The sequence below is a fragment of the Lepidochelys kempii genome, chromosome 12, assembly GCF_965140265.1.
Source record: "Lepidochelys kempii isolate rLepKem1 chromosome 12, rLepKem1.hap2, whole genome shotgun sequence".
NCBI lineage: Eukaryota > Metazoa > Chordata > Testudines > Cheloniidae > Lepidochelys > Lepidochelys kempii.
The window spans coordinates 7,899,064-7,918,467 of record NC_133267.1 but is presented as its reverse complement, the minus strand read 5'-3'; the positions used below and the strand labels follow the sequence as shown (position 1 = coordinate 7,918,467).

The window sequence follows — 19,404 nt, the reverse complement described above, 5'->3', positions numbered from 1 at the left end:
GCTCTTCTTCACAACTGGGAAAGGTACTCCAAGCATCACAGCCAAATGCAAGGTGGACAGATTGTTTAGCAAAAGTAAATTAGTCCATACTCGAAGGGGCCATTCAAGGTAGAGTGGCCCATTAACACCTCTGCAGTCACAGGACAAAAAGAGGCTGGTTAGTTCCTGGGTTACAGATTGTTGTAATAAACCATAAACCACTGTCTCTGTTCAGTCCAGGATTTTTAGCCTCAAGCAGCATTATGAACTTAAGCCCCCAGGCTCATCTTTTGAAAGATTTGTGCAGGTTTCCTGTGAGGATGAAGACTGATAGGTCAGACATAGAGCGATTGCTTTTTGAAAAATGTTCACCCACAGGTGATGGGCTGTTTTTGTCTTTCATCATTTTTCTGTGTGAGTTCATTCAAGAGCACAGTGACTAGTTTCACCCACAGTTATTGAGACATTTAGTGCACTGGATGAGGTACCCCACATGTTGTGATGGGCTTGTGTAGGATCCATGGATCTTGAGAAAGGTTTGTTGCGGGGGGTGTTGATCATTGTAGCAGTGGAGCTATGATTGCAGGCGTCGCCTCTGTTGTTCTGGCAGAGTCGGGTGGCACTTTAAGTTTGTGTGTCCTTGACTGGGGGAGCTTGCATCTAATGATAAGCTTGGAGAAGTCAGGGGGTTGTCTGAAGGCCCGAAGTGGAGGGAGTGAGTTCAGAAATTATTTCTTTCAGAAGGGGGACTCTATCAAATATGGGGTGGAGTTGTTTGATGATGCACTGTATGGGTTCCAGTGTGGGGTGGCAGGTGACAAGTAGGTGTTTAGGGTCCCAGGGGTGTTGTTTCTGTATTGAAGCAATGGTGCCTAGAGCAGCATTTCTCAAACTGGGGTCTGCAAGGGTACTCCAGGGGGTCAATTCCTCCTCCTCCCTCCCCGTGCCTCCTGCATGCCAGCTGTTCAGCGGTGTGCAAGAGGTGCTGGGAGGGAGGGGGAGGAGCGGGGACAGGGCACGCTCAGGAGAAGTGGCAGGACCTGGGCTGGAGCAGGGCAGCTTGGGGGTCTGCAAAAAATGTTTAAATCAAAATGGGGGGTCCCGAGGTTGCTAAAGTTTGAGAACCGCGGGCCTAGAGGGTCTGGCTGAGCTCTGGATCCCGTTGTTTTTAGCATTGTACAAACACCCTCGAGCCAGTCCCTGCCCTAGAGAACTTGGAATCTAAATAGACAAGACAGACAAAGGGGGGGAGACAGGAATTCCTTTCTTCCCTTCCATGGCAGCTTGGGCTGAGGCAAGACCGGCGAGAATTCGACGGTCCCGGGATGCTTTAGCGCTGTGCTCCGGAAGGGGTGGCCCTCCAGGAGCCCCAGCCACCGTGGCCCGCACCAGGGCAGGTGCGGCTGCCACTCTGGCCCCGGGCCCTTGCAGGGGTGGCCCTTAGCCTCCTTCACCCCAGCCCAGCTGGGCAGCCCCGCCCAAGCCTCCCTCCGAGCCCCGCCCCTTCCCTAGGCCCCACCCTCTGTCACCCTCCTGCCGGATGTGCACTCTGATAGGCCCACGTCTTGGCACGCTCTCCACCCGGAGCCAATCCGCAGCAGCCACAGCGCCCAGGCGAGCAGGGGGCGGGGCGAGGCGAGGGGCGGTGAGGGTATAAAAGGGGCCCGGCGGCCGTCGGTCACCGGTGGCGCGCCCGCCGTCGCCTCGCAGCCCGTCGCCCGCAGGAGCTGAGCCCCGCCCCCCCCCCCCCCCCCCCCCCCGCCATGGAGCCCGGCCGCGACGCGGAGCCCTTCGACCTGCTCGTGCGGAGCCCCACGCAGCGGCACCCGGACCTGCGCCTCCGCGGCGAGCCCGGCTGGACCGTGCGGCAGCTCAAGGCCCGGCTGCGGCGCCTGCACCCCGAGGAGCCGGTGAGGAGGGGACCCCCCCCCCCGCCGGGCACCTCCCTCCGGCGGCCCCCCTCCCCGGGCAGGGCTGCGGCGGGGGGAGGGGGCGTCGTGCCCGCCTGCCTCGCCCACGGGGGTGCGGGGGGGAGTAGCTGGGGTCCGGGTTCGTCTCGTCTGCGGGGCCGCCCCCCCCCACCCCCCCGGGGGCCCGCCAAGCCGGGAGGGTGAGAGGGGCCGTGCGACACCGGGTCCCCTCGGTGCTGGGGAGAGGGGTGTTTCCTCACCCGGCGGCGGGGGGGGGGGGGATCCTGACCCGGCAGGGGGTTAGTTGGGGGGCGGCAGGGTTGTGGGGGGGGGCGGCACCCTGACTTCTGCGCTGCCGCCTGCTAGCCAAGGGCCCGGCTCTGGACGCAGCCGCACAGAAGGCAAAACTGCCCCCCCCGCACACACCACACCCTTTGGGGTCAGGACCCCTGCAGTCACAACACGGTGAAATGTACGATTTAAGTAGCGGGAGTCCTGACCTTTGCGATTTTTAAACTCCCCTGACCGTGACCCACGCGGCCTGTGAGTTTGGTGGGGCCCTAACGATGGGAGCCCATGCGTGGGCCGCTTCCAGGAGTGGACGTGGGTGCCTGTGTTACGGCAGAGCTGTTGTCGTTTACGTTGCGCAATCTGCTTTGCCCTCCCTAATAAATAAATAAATTAAATAACATAAAGCACGCTAATTATGGCAGCCTTGGCTCTAAAAGATTTCACTGTTTACCTTGCTGTCCACAAGAGGCAAAAATGTTCATGCCCTGTCGTGGCTTTGTTGGTACCAGGGTTTTAGCAGTAGGAGGTGGGTGAAGTAAAACTTTCTGTATTGGACCAGCTTCTGTTGGTGAGGGAGACAAAACAAAGTCTCCAGCTTACACAGAGCTGAAGAACCTTCCTCAGGACCTGAAGACGAGCTCTGTGTAAGCTTGAAACTAGTCTTCACCAGCAGAAGCTGGTCCAATAAAGGATATTACATCACCCACTTTGTGTCTGTAAAAGTGTTCACAGGTTCAGGGAACTTCAGCAACTGTTTGATGTCTCTTTAAAGTTTGATAATGGGATGCGAAAAAACGTGTGGTTCCCTCCCTCCTCTCCTCTCCCCTCCTCTTCTCTCTCCTCTCCCCCCCCAGGATTCCAGAACACCTGCTTCTGCATGGTTGGCTAGTTGCAAATGTTACAGTGCAATTCGAAATACATTGTAAATATGTTATGGAAATCAGTTGTAAATACAGAAGCGAAACTTGTTCAGAGTATTGGGAACCTGTTTGGGGCTTTTTGATTTATTTCTTCCTGTTCAGCTGCCATTTAATGTTGATGTGGCTTAGTAGCTTGTTGGATGCTGAAGTAGTATGTAACTGGAGTCTTAGTATTTTCCCCCCAGTGGTAACAAAGTTTAAAAAAAAAAAACAAAAAAAAAAGTTTAGTGTTCCAGGCAAGACAAGGGAGTTAAATTGCTGCATTATTTTTGTCAAAAGAAACTTTGTCCATGAAATAACTACGAAACTGTTTTGCCTGTAAGCATTAGATTGATTGAGAGAGAGCTTTTTTTTTTTTTTTTTTTAAGGCCAAGTCCCAAACAGCTGCTTGTGTCAGTGTGAAATAGTATTTAGATGTTGTTTTTAGTATATCAGATATTCTGGTTATGGGTACTATAGGAAACCCCAAAATAACTCTGTTCTATGTGCTTCTTAAGACTAATCAAATAAGTCAACATAACAATTTGTACAAATGTGAATTGACATGATGCAGGGAGGCAGTAAGCTCACAGTGGGGTTTCAAGCAGGGTGGCTTGATTTAAATAATCAGTTTTAATGTGCTGTCAATCAGCAAGTAGGAAACCTTGATTTTAAGTAATAGATTTTAATTGTGGTTTTGCACTCTAGTTACTCTACCAAAGAGAATCAACCTTTTTAGAAACCAACCTGTTGGTTTGTAACTAAATATAGCCTTTGCACTAAGTCTATTGTTCTTTTGCTGAGGATTTACTACATCTGTATTTAAGCAATTATATATGTATATATATTTGGTAGGAAAGGTTGAATGACGCTTTCCTTTTTTTATCTTGTGATTTGTGTCAAGCGCTACTTGGATGCTGAATCAAATTCAATTAAAATACACAAACAGTATTTAAAATGACTAAATTTTAATTGTGTGGAAACATACAAAAATTCAAATAGTTTTGCTTTTAAAACTGATTTTTATTAAACAAAGAAAGTGCTCTCTCTAGTTAGTGAATTTAACCTGATTAATTCTGTTGACTGTGTCCTTCAGGATTTTATAACTTGGATCTCATCTTCTCTCAACTAGTTTTTATTCATAGATTTGAAGAGGAAAACAAGTTTTCCTGCTTTTTCAACTCGCAATTGCTAACTTTGAATGAACTAGGTGAATAGACTGGAAATGAAGAATATATTCTCTCTGCATCTGTGGAAGAGGCTACTGCTGTCAAAAAGGTTTCAGAGTAGCAGCCGTGTTAGTCTGTATTCGCAAACAGAAAAGGAGGACTAGTAGCACCTTAGAGACTGACTAATGCTCAAATAAATTGGTTAGTCTCTAAGGTGCCACTAGTATTCCTTTTCTTTTTGCTGTCAAAAACTATTTTAGCACTTCAGTGGACTCTAGTTCCAGGCATTTAGCTAGTGACTTCCATCTTTCAGTACTTTGCTGCCAAGTGTTAAAGAAATTCAAACATGTACTGCTTAAGACAATTTTTTGTATTTTATTTAAATGATTTCAATAGATTATAAATTTAGGCCTTAACTTAGGTTTTAAATTTAAAATTACATTTTAAATAGGTTTATTCTTTAGAACTAAAGCTGCTTATTTAATTTGAATGAAAAAATCTGATTTATTTAAATCCATTTTTATCCACCCTGCTTTCGAGTGCTAGATGATGGACAATCTGAGCAAATTCCATGCATGTTGTGACGATGTGCTGCTGTGGGAAATGCATCTTTCTGCTTAATGTCCAGTGTCAGTGGAAGCCTAGAGGTCTTCATATGCTGCTTTGGGGTGTTAAAATGGTATCCAGTAGCATTGGTCAGAGGCATTATTTATGTAGCAATCACGTACGACTGGTTTTTAGTAGCTTTGAAGACTTAAATTTGGAAGCGGCAGTAGCACTCTTGCTTTGTAGGCTGGCAGAGCTGACCTTTTCCTGTAGGGCAGGGAACATGGGCTCTCCTGCTCTGGGGCAACTCCCAGTGACTGTGCTCCACCTGCAGGTGGATTTCTGTGTAAAGAGCTGCCCAGTCTTACTGGGTGGGGGAGAATGCAAATTGTCACAAGATTACAAAGTGCCTGCCCTGCTGCTCAAGTTGGTCAATATCCCAAAGCTCTGCTTTAAGGAGTGTAGAGAGGTTCCTTTTTGCCAGGATTGTGGTGGGGACAGCAAATATTGGGGTTCTGGCCTACACTACAAATTAGTCACTTCATATACCGGAGCAGCTGTTTTATCCTCGTTCTGTATACATTTGTCTAAATCTCTAGGATATTAAAGATTAATTCAGTCAATTACCTGTATGCAAAATTTGTAATAGAGATGCACACAACTTCTGTTCAGTGGGGGAGGGGATGGGGGGGGGGAGTAGCATTTGTGTATTTGACAGCAGTGTTTGGCCTCTGGTGTTTGTCAGTCAGCTTTTACTTACACAGCTCTTTTTGATATTTGACGGATTGATAACCAGTATATTTTTGTCTCCTCTCAAAGCCTGAAGAGGACCAGAAGCTGATTTATTCTGGGAAGTTGCTGCTTGACCATCTTTATTTGAGAGATGTGCTGCCCAAGGTATGGTATTTACATGTTTGTGGTAACTGCACTGCAGTATCGAGTGAGGTCAAATAAAGTTTTAATAGATGAAACAAAATGATTATAAGAGGTCTTGACTTTTATTTTAGCAGGAGACGTTTCATGCTCTTCATCTGGTATACCATTCAAAGAATCTGTCAAAAATGAAAGAAACCAATGCAAAGGTATGTAGTTTTTTCCTACATTAGGTATTGAAAGAATCAGCAAAAATCTGTGGAATGTGACCTAGTTTTTTAATGACTGTATGTTTGTAAAGGTTGATAATATCAAAGCAGGGTGGCAAACCTCATGTGTCAAAAGTTCTGTCATTTTAAGTGTTGTGGCAGCATTGCTTCAGAGTTGTAACAGGGCTGGGGGAAGGAACGCTTACACATTTGGAATAAGTACGGTAATCGCAGAGCAAGGGTTGTTTAAGTTTGAGCTGATGGCACCTGAAGAGCTCTGTGGAGCTCGGAAGCTTATCTTTCACCAACAGAAGTTGGTTCAATAAAAGATATTACTTCACCCACTTTGTGTCTAACTTGTCAAACCTCAGTTTCTAATTGTTTGCATAAACTTGAGTTGACATTACTGCCGGGGGGTGGGGGGGATGTTTAATAACATGTAATTTAGTCCCATTAAATAGCTAGTGACACCTCATATTGTAGACTCTTCAGCCAATGATGGACACGGTGGCTGGGCTGTATGCAAAGAATGAAATTGTGGTGCCTGTTCCCCCATGATTACTGACTTCAATCACACTAATGGTTATGCGGAGGGAGAGGGAAGTGATTACCATTTGAATAGGGAGTGTCCATCATAGGAATTTTGCTGGGACTTACTTTGGCAACAGAACTTCAAAAGCATATGGAAGAGGAAATTGAAACTAAAAATGAGCATTAGAATTTCAGTTTTGTGTGTGTTAGTTCAGTACACAATACCATATGATCTCTCAATTTTTTTTTTCTTGAATGGAAGTTAGGTGATTAACTAATGCACAAGCTTCATATCTGAAGGCATAAATTTCCACCCTTCTTTAAATCAAAAGTGAACTGCATACAGTAGGTCCTAACTCCAGTTGGATATTTGTCACAACACAAGAGGCGCAGAGATCCTTGGGACTAGAAATGTTCAGGTATTACATTTTGATTAAGGAGCATTGTCCTAGTTCTGTAGAGCAGCTTGCAGGGCAGCCACCCACATGCTGCTAGGACTTAAGACCTCATTTCATAAACTCCAAAATTAGATACACATTTAAAAATAAATTCTCATACTAGTACACGTATGAGAAGGACAGATGATCTTTGCTCTTAAAGGGGACCTGCAAAAGAATTAAGAAAAAAAAGAGAGCGAACATTTTTTGCTTTATGGTGTAGAAAAAGGCCCAAGGAAGCTTTACTTTTTTTTTTATGCTTAGAGCTTGTCTAAATACACCAGTTATACCATTTTAACTATACCAGTATAGTTAGTGGTCCAATGATCTAATATGGATGGATGCATTTATACTAGCATAAAAATGCTTGTACTGGTATAACTTATTCCTGTATGGGAATGGAATCGTTAAAGAAGTACAGCTTGTGTTTAGACAAGCACAAAGTTATCCCAGTTTAAGTTGGTGCAACTTCTTTGTGTAGACAAGTCTGAGTTTTCCGGTTATTGTTTTTATCCAGCACAGGATCTGAATTTCTAATCCAAAACACCCATAAGCAAACCAAAATTTTAAAAAACCTACTCAGACCTTTACATATCATGAGATGGCAGGGGAAAAAATCACAAAACTAATTTTTCCTTTCCAGGTTACCTTTAAAGGAGTGTTAGAAACTGAATATGTATGGACAGACTGGTTATAACAATGGGCATTACAGCAGTACAAATTAATAGTCCTAGCCATTGTCAAAGATCTGTATAAATGCACAGCAATTTGGTAAAACTTCAAGACCGTCCTCTTAGCTTTGGAATAGAAGACTTTTTTCTCCAATACTGTTATGAGTCAGCTCCAATATTAACTGTATTATTATTTAGATTGACAAAACCAATCAAGAGCCAAAGACTGTTTCAGGACCTGGTCAAGATCCTTCTGTAGTTTCTTCAAATGATGGCTTGAGACAAAGGGAGACTTCCGGCAACCAGCTTTCTACAGGGGAAGCCAATACTAGGTAAATATGCCACACATGCCAATAGCTTTCTGAAAATGTTGACCGTTCATGTTCAGCTATCTGTTTTTGGACAATCTAAGCTTTGAATACCAGCACCTCATGCCATACTTAGTGTTGTAAATGTCAGTGGAATATAAGCCATGTATATTACTCTTCTGGATAGTTAAGTGGACACTGAAGGGGTGAAAGGGATGTATGCCTCTCCAACCAGTGGGGAAGCGTTATCTTTACTGTTATATGTGGGAAAGTAGAATTGTTACATTTTCATGGAACTATGAATCCAGAAGCTTCTATGTTGATCCCTAAATTCTGATGCAGGTAGCCCCTACAATTAATTCTCCTTTGTTAGGAGATCAATATTTTTCTCCCAGGAATTGCTGTCTCCACTATTCTATTGAACTTTGAAGAAGGTTAGTTTGAGGGGGCTTGCTTTCCTCTGAGATCATAGTACTACTTCCTGGAACACTCCTTAAGCATTGCCATTCTGTTTGAATGGACCTGAACTGAACTTAAAAGCTGAATATTAGATCATTTAATCAGAAATATGGTACATGTGATCCAGTGGTAGTAAGACGGTCTTCGAGTCCCCCTCTGATTTCACAACAGCATATTTTCAGGATGAAATGTAGATTTCTGCAATCATGTTCTAATAAAAATGATTGCAGTATTTCAAGCCCAGATTTAAGGCAGGATATACTGAAAGTGTATGGTATATGATGCTTTACCCACAATAAGATGCACAGCATCACAAAAGCTGTTTGCTTGTCTCTTTCATAGTACAAGTAGGGAAAGACCTGGGGAAGTGGGCATACCTGTTCTTTTGTAAACAAACATCCTGTGTTTTACCCTTTGAATAAGGGTTGAAGCTGCTCAGCCTCCCCATGGTGTGGCTCCTGGGTATTCTCCATATACCACTTACAACATACTACAGATGTCCTGGTTTCAGCAGATTTATGCAAGACAGTACTACATGCAATAGTAAGTTTTCATTTTTGTTTCCTATTCTCCCTGAGAGCCTTGAAATGTTCGAACTATTTCTTAATGAGGGAATTTTTTCTTTCCCTCAGGTGTAATGTAGTTGAAAGGCAAGTTACTTAGCCTTTATGATTCAAATGTCTGATGTAAATATAAATGCTGTATGTGGCTCCTAAAATGTAATTAGGTTTAGTTTTACTTGCAACTTTTTCCCTAGATAAAGCTAAGTGCTGCAAAACTTGATACTGTTACCCAGCCTGCTACCGGGTCTTCTAAGTATTGAGGTTTTGAAACAGTGGAGTACTGAAATAAACCCTTTGTATTCCAACTTTACAAAGATGGTTGTTACCTCATTTTATAGAAGGTGAAACTGATCCACAAAGTTGAACTTGTCCCATCATGTGGCATGTCATTGGCATAAACAGGGCCGATTTCTGTCACTGTTCTAACCACGTGCTGCTTCCTAGTTGCACATGAATCTAAGATTAACAAGTTTTTATGTCTGCTTTATTATCCTTTGCAGAGCTTGGCAAAGTCTTACTACTTTTATCTTTTCAGCTTGGCTGCCGTTTCTGCTGATAGATCACCTACCCAAAGGTCACAAGAGATACCAGTGGCACCAGTTGCAGCTCCAGCCCCTCTTCCAGATGCATTTCCTGCACAAAACCTGCCTGGAAACCATAACCCCCCTCCTCAGCTTAATGCAGGAGCCAATCAGAATTTGCAAATGAATGCCCAGGGGGGTCCTCTCATGGAAGAGGAGGAGGAGATGAATCGAGATTGGTTGGACTGGCTTTATTCGGCAACCCTGTTCTTCGTTTTTGTCAACATTATCTACTTCTACTCCAGCCTGAGCAGGTTCCTCATGGTTATGGGCGGCACAGTTCTGATGTACCTGTAAGCATGCATGTCTCATGAAGTAAACATTTCAGTGACTTGTCATTCAGGTGACTGCTCTTTGGAGCAGTTTGTCTGCACTGTGATAGTCTTTTGTTGTAATCAAGTCTCTTACAGCTCATTTATGCATCAGTTGTACCAGTTTAACTATAGTCGTATAGTTAAAGCAATACAGCCCCCTAGTGTGGATGCATTCATAGTAGTATAAAAGTGCTTTTACTTGTGTAACTTATCCCATATGGGATAGGAAGGTGCTATACTAAGATAGGACACCTTTATACTGGTATAACTGTAGCCACACGAGGGCTTATCAGTATCACTGTAAGAAATCGCATTCCTAGCCAAAATAATTGATAAGACCGGGTCTTAGATTGGCATGTCAAAATGTATCCCAGGATCAGCAAATCTCTTACTGTAACTCTTAGCTCAACATTTTTGGGGGGAATTGTTTTAAGTCAAAGTTACAATAAAACATTAACATACTACATCATACGTTACCGGTTCAGGTTAATAGTCAAAGAATGTGGCTAAAGATCGTGTAGTCGTGTGCAACCATGTCTTTGGTAGGGAAATTGATCCCTTTATATACGATGTGGCAAAGCATTTTTTTACCATGGTTGACTGCTTCTAAACATGCAAAACTAATTCAGTGCAGTGTAATCCGTAGCCACTTTCTTGACTAGAAAAAATGTTACCAGTCAAACAGACCACTTTTGCTCTGAATGGGGTGGTAGTTTGTAGTACTTCCCAATCTCTGCCCACTTGTGAAGCTGCTCATAATTTGTTGCACTGATCTTCAGATAATTGTCGTCCTCCTTTACATGCTTGAATCAGTTGTGACATTAGTGTAGACCTTTAAATTGCCACAAGTAGGCTTAAGAGTTAACACATTCAAACAGAAGCAGTCCACACTTCTCAGAGCTATTTTAGGTTGTCTGCAGACTCAGGAAGTCAGCATTGGATTACATCTGGTTAGTATTTTGAAGTTTATCTTTACAGCAATTAGGGTACAGCATTTTAAAAGTTTATATTTTTGGAGCACAAGATACAGCCACTAGGGCGGGGAAGAGATTAGTTTTCCTAGTGGCCTGTTATGACTCCTGTTTGTAAACCGCACAGGATGAGGGAGCAATGCCAGTATCACAGTTTTAGTTATCCTGTTAGCACAGGGCAGGTGTAGGGAAATCCAAGGTATGGTGGTACATGCGGCTGCTTTAAAAAACAGCACTCTGCCCTAGTTCTCATGGTACATGCTGCAGCATATGCTCTAGCCTGCTGGGGGCCTGATCAAGACCCCTTAGGCTGTGATGCACCAGCCTGTTTAGAGCTGGATCCACTGCTACCTCTTGAATGCTATGCTGTGCCTTGCTGCCATAATGCTGGGTGGTAGGGATTATGGCGGAGAAGGTTTTGGGAGCCTTCCTCCAGCACCTCAACAAATCAGAATTTATCCCAGGGTGTTGAACAAACTGTCTACTCTTGTGTGCGTATTCAAGTGTTTGCTCGGCCTGAAGTGTAGCAAGGCAGGAGTAACATTTAGCTAACTGGTCTTAACAATGAGTTCTTGTCTTCCAGGCACCATGCTGGATGGTTTCCATTTAGACGACGGCCAGTTCACCCTCTTCCAAACAATGTTGTTCCCCAAGCTGTGATAAACCAGGACCAAAACAATAACTTACAGGTATTGGCTCAATATTTGACATACAACAGCAGGAAATCCTGGGAAAGGGTTTAGTTTCCATTTTCCAAACATTTGTATTAGTAAAGATGAATAGTGTTCTCTACAAAATCTTCAGCTGGAAACTTCTTTTCCTGGTAAAATAATATCTAAACTAGCCTACTTTTCTCACTAAGTCATAGAGTTCAAGGCCAAAAGGACCACAGATCCTCTAGTCTGACCGCCTGTATTTTAGAGGCCACCATCACCGCCCAGCCACTCGCATGCTAAACCCAACTGAAATTAGACTAAAATATTAACAGCCTTCAGGAGACTAAATTCATTATGTGCCATAGGCAAAGAACAGGAGGGATCTGGTTAATTCCTGCTCTGTCTGGTTGCTGTTTCTAGTTGTTACCACTGTAATAGGTACTCTGATACTTTTGCTTTCATAGAAATCAAAGTATCTTTCCTGCTGTACGTTAGAAATGTATTTGGTTTTAAAACTTAACCCTGGCAATCACTGGTATTTGTAGTTGATGCATTTTGTTCCAGAAAATCCCTGCTTGGCCAAGGGCTACTGTGGCTGTTAGCAGTGTAACAGGCTCAACAATTTTCATATTTTGGGAAGAGGCAAATATTTGCAGTGCTTATTTACACAACACTACTGCAGCAGGTGTTAACAGTCCCACCGTAATCTGTCTCTGCTACAAGTGAACAGCTCTCATAATTGCAGATAAAACTTGAATGTGTATAAATCTTAATCTGGTATGGGGGGGTTATACACAATGTTTCTCTCTGTATATGCTGTTAATGGGACATTTTCAAGTTGGCATTTTCATTTGGTCTTAGTACTCGGTGTGGAATTGTGCTCCTGGTGTTGACCGATTTACAACTAGAACATCAAAATATTGTTCAGACTCAGCAGCTTGTTTTGGCGTATCAGATGCATCATTCCCACTTGTAAATATGTCATAAAATAGTTTTATTTAGCACAGGACAGTATTGGCCCTGGTGACAGTGGTGGGTGGCTTTACTGTGTTTTAGCTGTGTGGTCTCTTGAGCTGCAATTCTGGGACAATGGGTAATAAAGGAATGAAATACTGCAGTATAATCAGGGCTATTAATGAGTTCTTTACGCTCTTCAGTTGAAAGGAATTAAAATAGCTTGTTTTAGAAAGGAATCTGGTTTTTAGACTTTAGAATTGTTAAAACAACTATCCCCACTTATAAGAGATACTTTATATTGGCAGGAGGAAAATGTAGGTGGCGAAGCTGAACCCGAGGCTGTTCCTGATGAAGGAGGAGCTTTACCAGAAAATCAGCAGGACAGTCCTTCATTTATGAACACAGCCTGGCTTTTCTTCAAGACTTTCTTCGCATCACTCCTGCCAGAAGGGCCTCCAGCTGTGGCCAACTAACCGATTTTGCTATCTATGTACTAGCCTATCTGTAACTCCAGCAGATTACTCTTATGTATACCTGACTAGTCTGGACACCAACTCCAAAGTTAAAATGACAAGTATCAGTGGGATTTCCCTATCTTATAGCAGCTAAGCAACCTGAAAGCTGCAAGAAGCCTTAAACCTTTACAGCATATAGACTAAAATGTACTGTGCTTTCCATGTCTTTGTTCCAAAGAACTTCAATGTGCTGTATAACAGGCATTAAACTAGAGGGCCTAGCATTGTACAGCAGTGCCCTAAATGCACAGACGTTAAACAAGTGTGTCGGAGATGTAAGAGAAGCAGATTGCTTCTACCAATGCTATTTGATTCCTGTTGGAATGTTTCAAATGCTATTTAAATTACACTGAGTGTAGTATCTCATCTAAAACAAGGAACTGCTGTTAAGTATTGGCAGACTTTTCTAGGGAGGATTTACCCCTAAATTGCTTAAAGGAATGTAGTGATTAATCTTAAACGAAAATGAAGACAAATCATGTTTTCTCTGTAAATTTCCTATGGAGGACATACTGTGTAATACAGTAAGTACCTACTTTGTCAGAAAATGAAAGATAACCAGAGCCTTTGATAAACAAGTACACCAAATGGATCAGCTGAGTTAGAGGGTGAATTTCAAGTTGTCAAATTCAGGTATTTTTAAAAACCATTTAAAGGTTCCTTTTCTTGCTTGTAAATCCCAAAGCTTCATTCATGTAGAATTTAGTTGCGCTGTGCATCTTGTAATCACTTCCAGGATGCTCAGATTAAGTAGCCTAGCGGTTCTGTAATCAATCCATGTAAGTTTCTGTACTGTTAGAAAGACCAATGCCAAAATCACTTTTTTGCTGTCAACTTAAATTCAGAAGGGCCTGTTACCTTTGTCAGTTAGAACTTTCCGAATCCCAGAAGTTCATGACAAATGGCTATATTCCTTTTGAGATGTACAGAAAAGTGACTAGGCTTTTGCATCCCAGCAAGCACAAGACTGCTCCAGAACAACTGTCACTGTACTAATTTCTTCCTTCATGGTGTTCCCTTTAACTTCTAATATTTTCAAGGGCTTTGTTTTCGAAAACAATCAGTTGGGTGCAGACTTGACCACAATTATCCAATTGCCCTCTGCAAATGGATGGCTGTGCACCTAACTTGCACTCTGCACACCCAGTCACTAATTGCATGTATAGATGAAAAGAGCCTTTGCACATTTTAAAACTAGATTTACTCCTCTGCAGCCTATAACTCTGTTTCCCAATGTGCCTTGGATAGCTTTTCTTTGAACAAACAAAAGAAGTTGAAGTTACAATGGTCATAAACAACTTGTAGCTGCTCCTAGTAGTTCTAGAGGCTTTCAGGAAGTTGGCCTGATGTACGAGGCTCCTTTGACATATGCATGGGTTTGCAATGCATTGTTTTAGCTCAAGGATAATGTTTTATTGTGAAGTAAACATCTGGGGGGGTTTTGTGGTTTTTTTTTTTTTTTTTTTCCTGGGATGTGGGATTAACATCTCTTGTCAATAATGCTATTTGTAAATGGCAAAACTGCATGATAAAGCTTTAAAGTAAATATCTTGTCATGCTAATGTGCATGAATTTGTTCTGTACAGCTGACCATGTAATTCCTTAATCTGAAATTCTTAATCCTGTTCTTTGCACATATTACACCTACCCATTAAACAGGGTTTAATGTTTGTCAGTGTTTTATCTATTGCAGTTAAGCTTTTTTTTTTCATTCCTTATCATAACAAATTAGCTTTAGATAAATCCGTCACCACTGCATAATAGAGTTCCTGTTTCAAAAGCTTGCAACCTCAGTGGGAAGCTGTCACTCCTATAAATCTGCTGAGGTGGCAGTGAAGAGGAAGGTTAAATAAAGTAATACAGCCTTTAACAAATCTTTATAAAGCATGATCATCTGTATTCCCTGAGAGCAGTGAGAAATCTTCATGTTTATTGTTCCAATGTAATGTGCCTGAAAAAGCCTCCACCAGCCTTGTTTATCATATGTATATAATATTACAGTAGGGCAGAGGCCCCATTAGTAGACATGATTATGCTTGGAAAGGCTACTCTTGTTGGCAAATGTTGATTTCGCCAAACACACAAATTGCTGAAAGAATCTTTCCATTGATAACTGAACCTTTCGGATGGGCACCGTAAGTTAAAGCCATGTTGTTTTTCTTAGCTTCACCTTTATGTGCATAAAACATGGTTACATTTCTCTTAAAACAGCTGCCTCTGCTGTTACTAGAGCGGGTGCTCGACTAATTGCACCGTATTCATTACTCTGGAAGTTGAGGAATAATCAGCCTTAGGCATCCCAAATTGATTTGATCAAATTGTCAGCCTCATCCACCTCATAATTTCCTGCAACTGCAACCATTTAAAGTGATAAAAACTATCTAATGGAATTATAAGAAAATCAAAATTTGCCAAGCCTATGCAAAATTGAACTGAAGTGTATCAGATGACAGCCCCTGTCCTGAAGAGTACATCTAAGGAGCCAACTCCTTGATAAAGGGGGGGAAGAGGATGTAGTTAAATGTATAAGTTGATTAACCTGCTGTATTCGTGTCGATTTTTCCCATCCATCAGACACTTGTGGATTGATTTTCCTATTAGGATTATCACGGGTGGTTTTGAAGGAAAAAGAGGGTGTGGGCCAGGACGATGAGGTCTGGGAAGACTGCCCATATGTAGGGTAGTGTGCCAGGAGCCTTGTTAAAGATGTTGAGAGAGGCTGATAAATGGGTGGGGTGGAGGAGCAAGGTAAGGATGCAAGACAGGTCTGGAGGGGCTGAGTTGTGAAGGTCCTAGAAGCTTGATGGGGGGGGGGGAAGCTGGGGTGGGTTAGAACAGAGGGATAAGGTTGTGGGGGAGGCTTATATGATTAGAACTGTGGGGTGGGGGTGGGGGTGGGGGGAAGGATAGTCCAGAGGTTACTGAGCAGACAGGAGATGAGGGTCTGAAGGGAGCTTTGGCAGCAGAAAAATGGATTGATTTCTCATAACGTTCTGGAGGAAGACGCAGAAGGATGTGGAAACTGCCTGGCTGAGGGAGGAGAAGTTGAAGATGAGCCCTAGGTTTATGGGCAAAGAACTTTTATACATAATTTAGGCTTTACTGGTTGGTCCAACAACAAGCTGTTCAATTATAACTTCTCGCTTTATCCACTATTTGCATCACCAACCCTATTTCAACAACTGAAACAAACAGCGGCTCGGGGCTGTAGCCTGTGTCCAGGCTAAGGTCATAGAAAACAATAGATCTCTGAAAGAACAAAAGTTGTAAATAAGGGGATTGGTCACAAGGTGGCAGAGTGAGTGAAGAAATGACAACTGCTTTCCATGGTGCTCTGTCCCTTCCTAGCTTCTGGCTACTTTGCCTGCACAGTGAACAGATCTTTGTCCCTGTTGGGAAACCAGGGCAGGGAGATCCTAAGTTCTGGGTTCTAAAATTATTTCAAGCTTTTGTCTTTCCAGCTATTTTAAAGTGACAGTTCATTAATTTAGCGAGTGTGTAAAACTGCAATCAAAATACTGGTGCTAGCCTGGGATGCTCCCCAGGGCACAGGAAAGAGGAATTTAAAACCAGACTGACTGCTGCTCAAGCCCAGTAACTGCAAATAGCTAACTGCTGCGGGTCATCATGGAATCATTTCCTCTCCACTCCCACTACTGGTAACGTTTTGTCCTTACCCTGGGGTTGTGGGGGAAGAGCCTCAGCTGGTGGGAATTGTCATCTTATGGGAGCTCAGACACTTTTCTCCAGCTGAGGATCTGTCCTGCTTCCTTCAGGTATAAATGATTGCGGATGATCTAGGCCCAGTGTGGTTTAATTTTTACCAGATGCCAATCCCTTTTAGGGAAAAGCCATGCTCAGTTTATGAACAGGTACTAGAATTTTCAGTTAGGGACAAAACAGTGAGCTCCTCTTCCCCTTGAACTTATTAAGACATTGCTAATGTGCTCATCCCTGGAATATCTAGAGTCGCCTACTGGGATTTTATACCTATAAGTAGCAGAGAACAGCTCTACCGTGAAACGCAATTGCATAAAATGACATAATCCGATCCACCGAGTGCATGTATCAGAGGCAAAAATACGTTTCTATTGCTTTTTAATCTCTTTAGCCCAGAAGAAACAACTGCTCAAAGAGAGGCAGGTGGATTCTATTCCTTACTGTGCCTCATCAACATGATTGGTTGGAACTGAGTAAACCATTTCACCTGTACAAACCTATTGATGGCACTAGGATTGCAAAGGTGTCACTGAGCATAATTTGGCCTTTCTTACCGGTGTTTAAAAGAACAAAGCCCAGGCTGGCTCTCAGGTGAGGTTTGCAGGAGTACTAGTCAGCAATGGATTTTTCCCTGGTAGTGAGAACATGGGACATGATCTGGGAGATGATAACCATGGGATTTTATGGTGCTGTTTGTAGAGGCATGTGGTCAAACAGAGCTGCCCTCTAAAGTCGAATCTGAAAAACTCTTTTATAGTGAACTACTTCATTCTCTGGGTGTCTCACTCAGCAGGGTGAAAAACCAGGTGGTCTGAACCTGTATGTGTAAGGAATCTGGGATTTTTTAAATCTGATGTTTAGTTGACTGACCACTTCTTCCTGCTGTGTTTTGCCCCCTTTATGAACACCTTAAGCAGGCTGTCCCTGAGGAGCTCAAGACAGAGAATGTGTTAATTTGGCCAGGGGGGTGTTACTAAAATTTGATGATTCTCTAAGTCATTTACCTTTGGTTAAACCTGAAGAGAGTTGGATGCTTGAATGCTCCTGCCTCTGTTGAAGAATTCAAGCATGGATTTAAGATATTGAGCAGTGTTAGCTCCAAGGATTCATAAATACTGGGTCAGACCTCCCAAAATCACAAGACTTGCTTGAGAATCATGAGAGTTAATAAACGTTGAGCTCTTTTCATGGGAGAGTCTAACATAATACCAGGCCTCCCAGAGCTAGGGCTTTAAGGAAAGCTCCAAAGCAATGAGACTTGGGATAAAATCATAAATTGGCTGCACTGGATATTTGGCCAGTAAATTCCTCGGCCTAGCTGGAGTCCCCTTTGAGTTTCCCAAGGCCATGCCCTGTTCAAGTGCTGAATATTTGACAGAAGCCAAAATGGCCAGGATTTTCCCTGAAGTTATGAGCCCAGCTCCCATCTATGACTTCCAAGAGTGGAATGGGGGTGAAAACCTGAATGGGAGCATAGCCTGGGGTAAGTGGTTATATGTCAGTTTGATACGTGGGCTTCCACCCTGCTCAGCACGGACAAAACTAGAGGAGGATGAAAGAAAGCTGTTCTTCCCCTCTTTGCAATGTCCTGTTGCTGTCCTCTCCAAGTGGCTCCAGCTCAGGCCCTCTCATTCCTTGGTCCCCCTCATCTTGTGTGTTGGGTTTGCTCCTTTGTGGGCTGAAGGGCAATGTGCTAGCAGGAAAAGTAACCAAAAGGCTGGGGTTTGACAAAGCAGGGGCCTGGGGGGCTTTATCGGATGCCTCCTGTTAGTTGCTTTTCCTGTCGTCGCTCACCAGGTCAGACTTGCTATTGTGGGTGGGGAGAGTATTCAGAAGTTTTTGCCCTGCAAACAATGGCTCTTGTGCACCATGATCACACTGCTGTTTACAGAGCTGGCCTTGGGATCTGGGCCAGGGTTTGCTGGAGGATTCTTTGGGGCACTTTTAATCTTCAATATCATGCAGCTGGGGTGGAGGATGTGATCGCTGGGCCATTACTGGCCTCTTGCTGCAGGTGAGGCAGTGTCCAACCGCTTCTCCTGAGGTCTGTTAATAGCCACTAATATAGTCAGGGTTTTCTCAAGGCCTTGTTGTCCATATAAGCAGGTGAGGGAAGGCGAGACAGTTTTGTATGCTTATGTATCGCACTTTACACACACTAACCTTCACACCAGGCACCCTGGGCTGCAGGGAAATATTATTATCCCTATTTTACAGGTGGGGAAGTGAAGGCAGAGAGGGGAAGTGACCTGACTAAGGCCACAGAGGGAAGAAGTGTCTCAGCTGGGATTAGCATTCAGGAGTCCCTTCTCAGTCTTGTGTGATTGAGCTACTGAGCCACCTCCCACTTGTGAGCGGAAGCCATGCGGTGCCACTTAACAGAACAGCAGCCTCATCTGCTGGGGGGGAAGTAGCTCCAGAGCAGCGGTTCTCAGACTGTGGGTGGGGACCCCAAAGTGGGTCGTGACTCTGTTTTACTGGGGTTGGCAGGGCTGAGGTCCGAAGCCCGAGCCCCACTGCCTGGGGCTGAAACCGAAGCCTGAGGGCTTCAGCCCTGGGTGGCGGGGCTCAGCTTACAGGCCCCCTGCCTGGGGATGCAGACCTTGAGTGTTTGCTTTGCCCCCACTGCCCAGGGCAGCGGGGCTCGGCCAGGCTCAGGCTTTGGTCCCCCCCTCCTGGGGTCCTGGAGGGGGTCGCGGTGCAATGAAGTGTGAGAGCCCAGGCTCTATTCCCTCCCACGGCTGCAAGCTCGGCTCCCCGAATGTGGAAAGACCCATTTCATGGCTCTCCAAGGCCTGGCTATCGGGGGGGATTCTGACAGGTTCAGTGATCTCCATAAAGAAAT

General features: G+C 43.9%; 1 protein-coding gene across 2 annotated transcripts; it reads left to right on the top strand.

Annotated features, from left to right (window-relative positions):
* The first annotated feature begins 1,735 nt into the window (after positions 1-1,735).
* On the top strand, positions 1,736-14,509 carry HERPUD1 (homocysteine inducible ER protein with ubiquitin like domain 1). Of its 2 annotated transcripts, none has more exons than XM_073307458.1 (8): positions 1,736-1,889; positions 5,614-5,691; positions 5,805-5,876; positions 7,714-7,847; positions 8,706-8,825; positions 9,381-9,719; positions 11,295-11,400; positions 12,630-14,509. In XM_073307458.1, exons 1-8 carry the CDS (start codon positions 1,743-1,745, stop codon positions 12,795-12,797), a joined length of 1,164 nt encoding a protein of 387 aa, XP_073163559.1. In that variant the 5' UTR covers positions 1,736-1,742; the 3' UTR covers positions 12,798-14,509. The 2 variants fall into 2 exon arrangements, with proteins under 2 accessions (XP_073163559.1, XP_073163558.1); XM_073307457.1 differs by having other exon boundaries at positions 5,802-5,876.
* Positions 14,510-19,404: the final 4,895 nt, after the last annotated feature.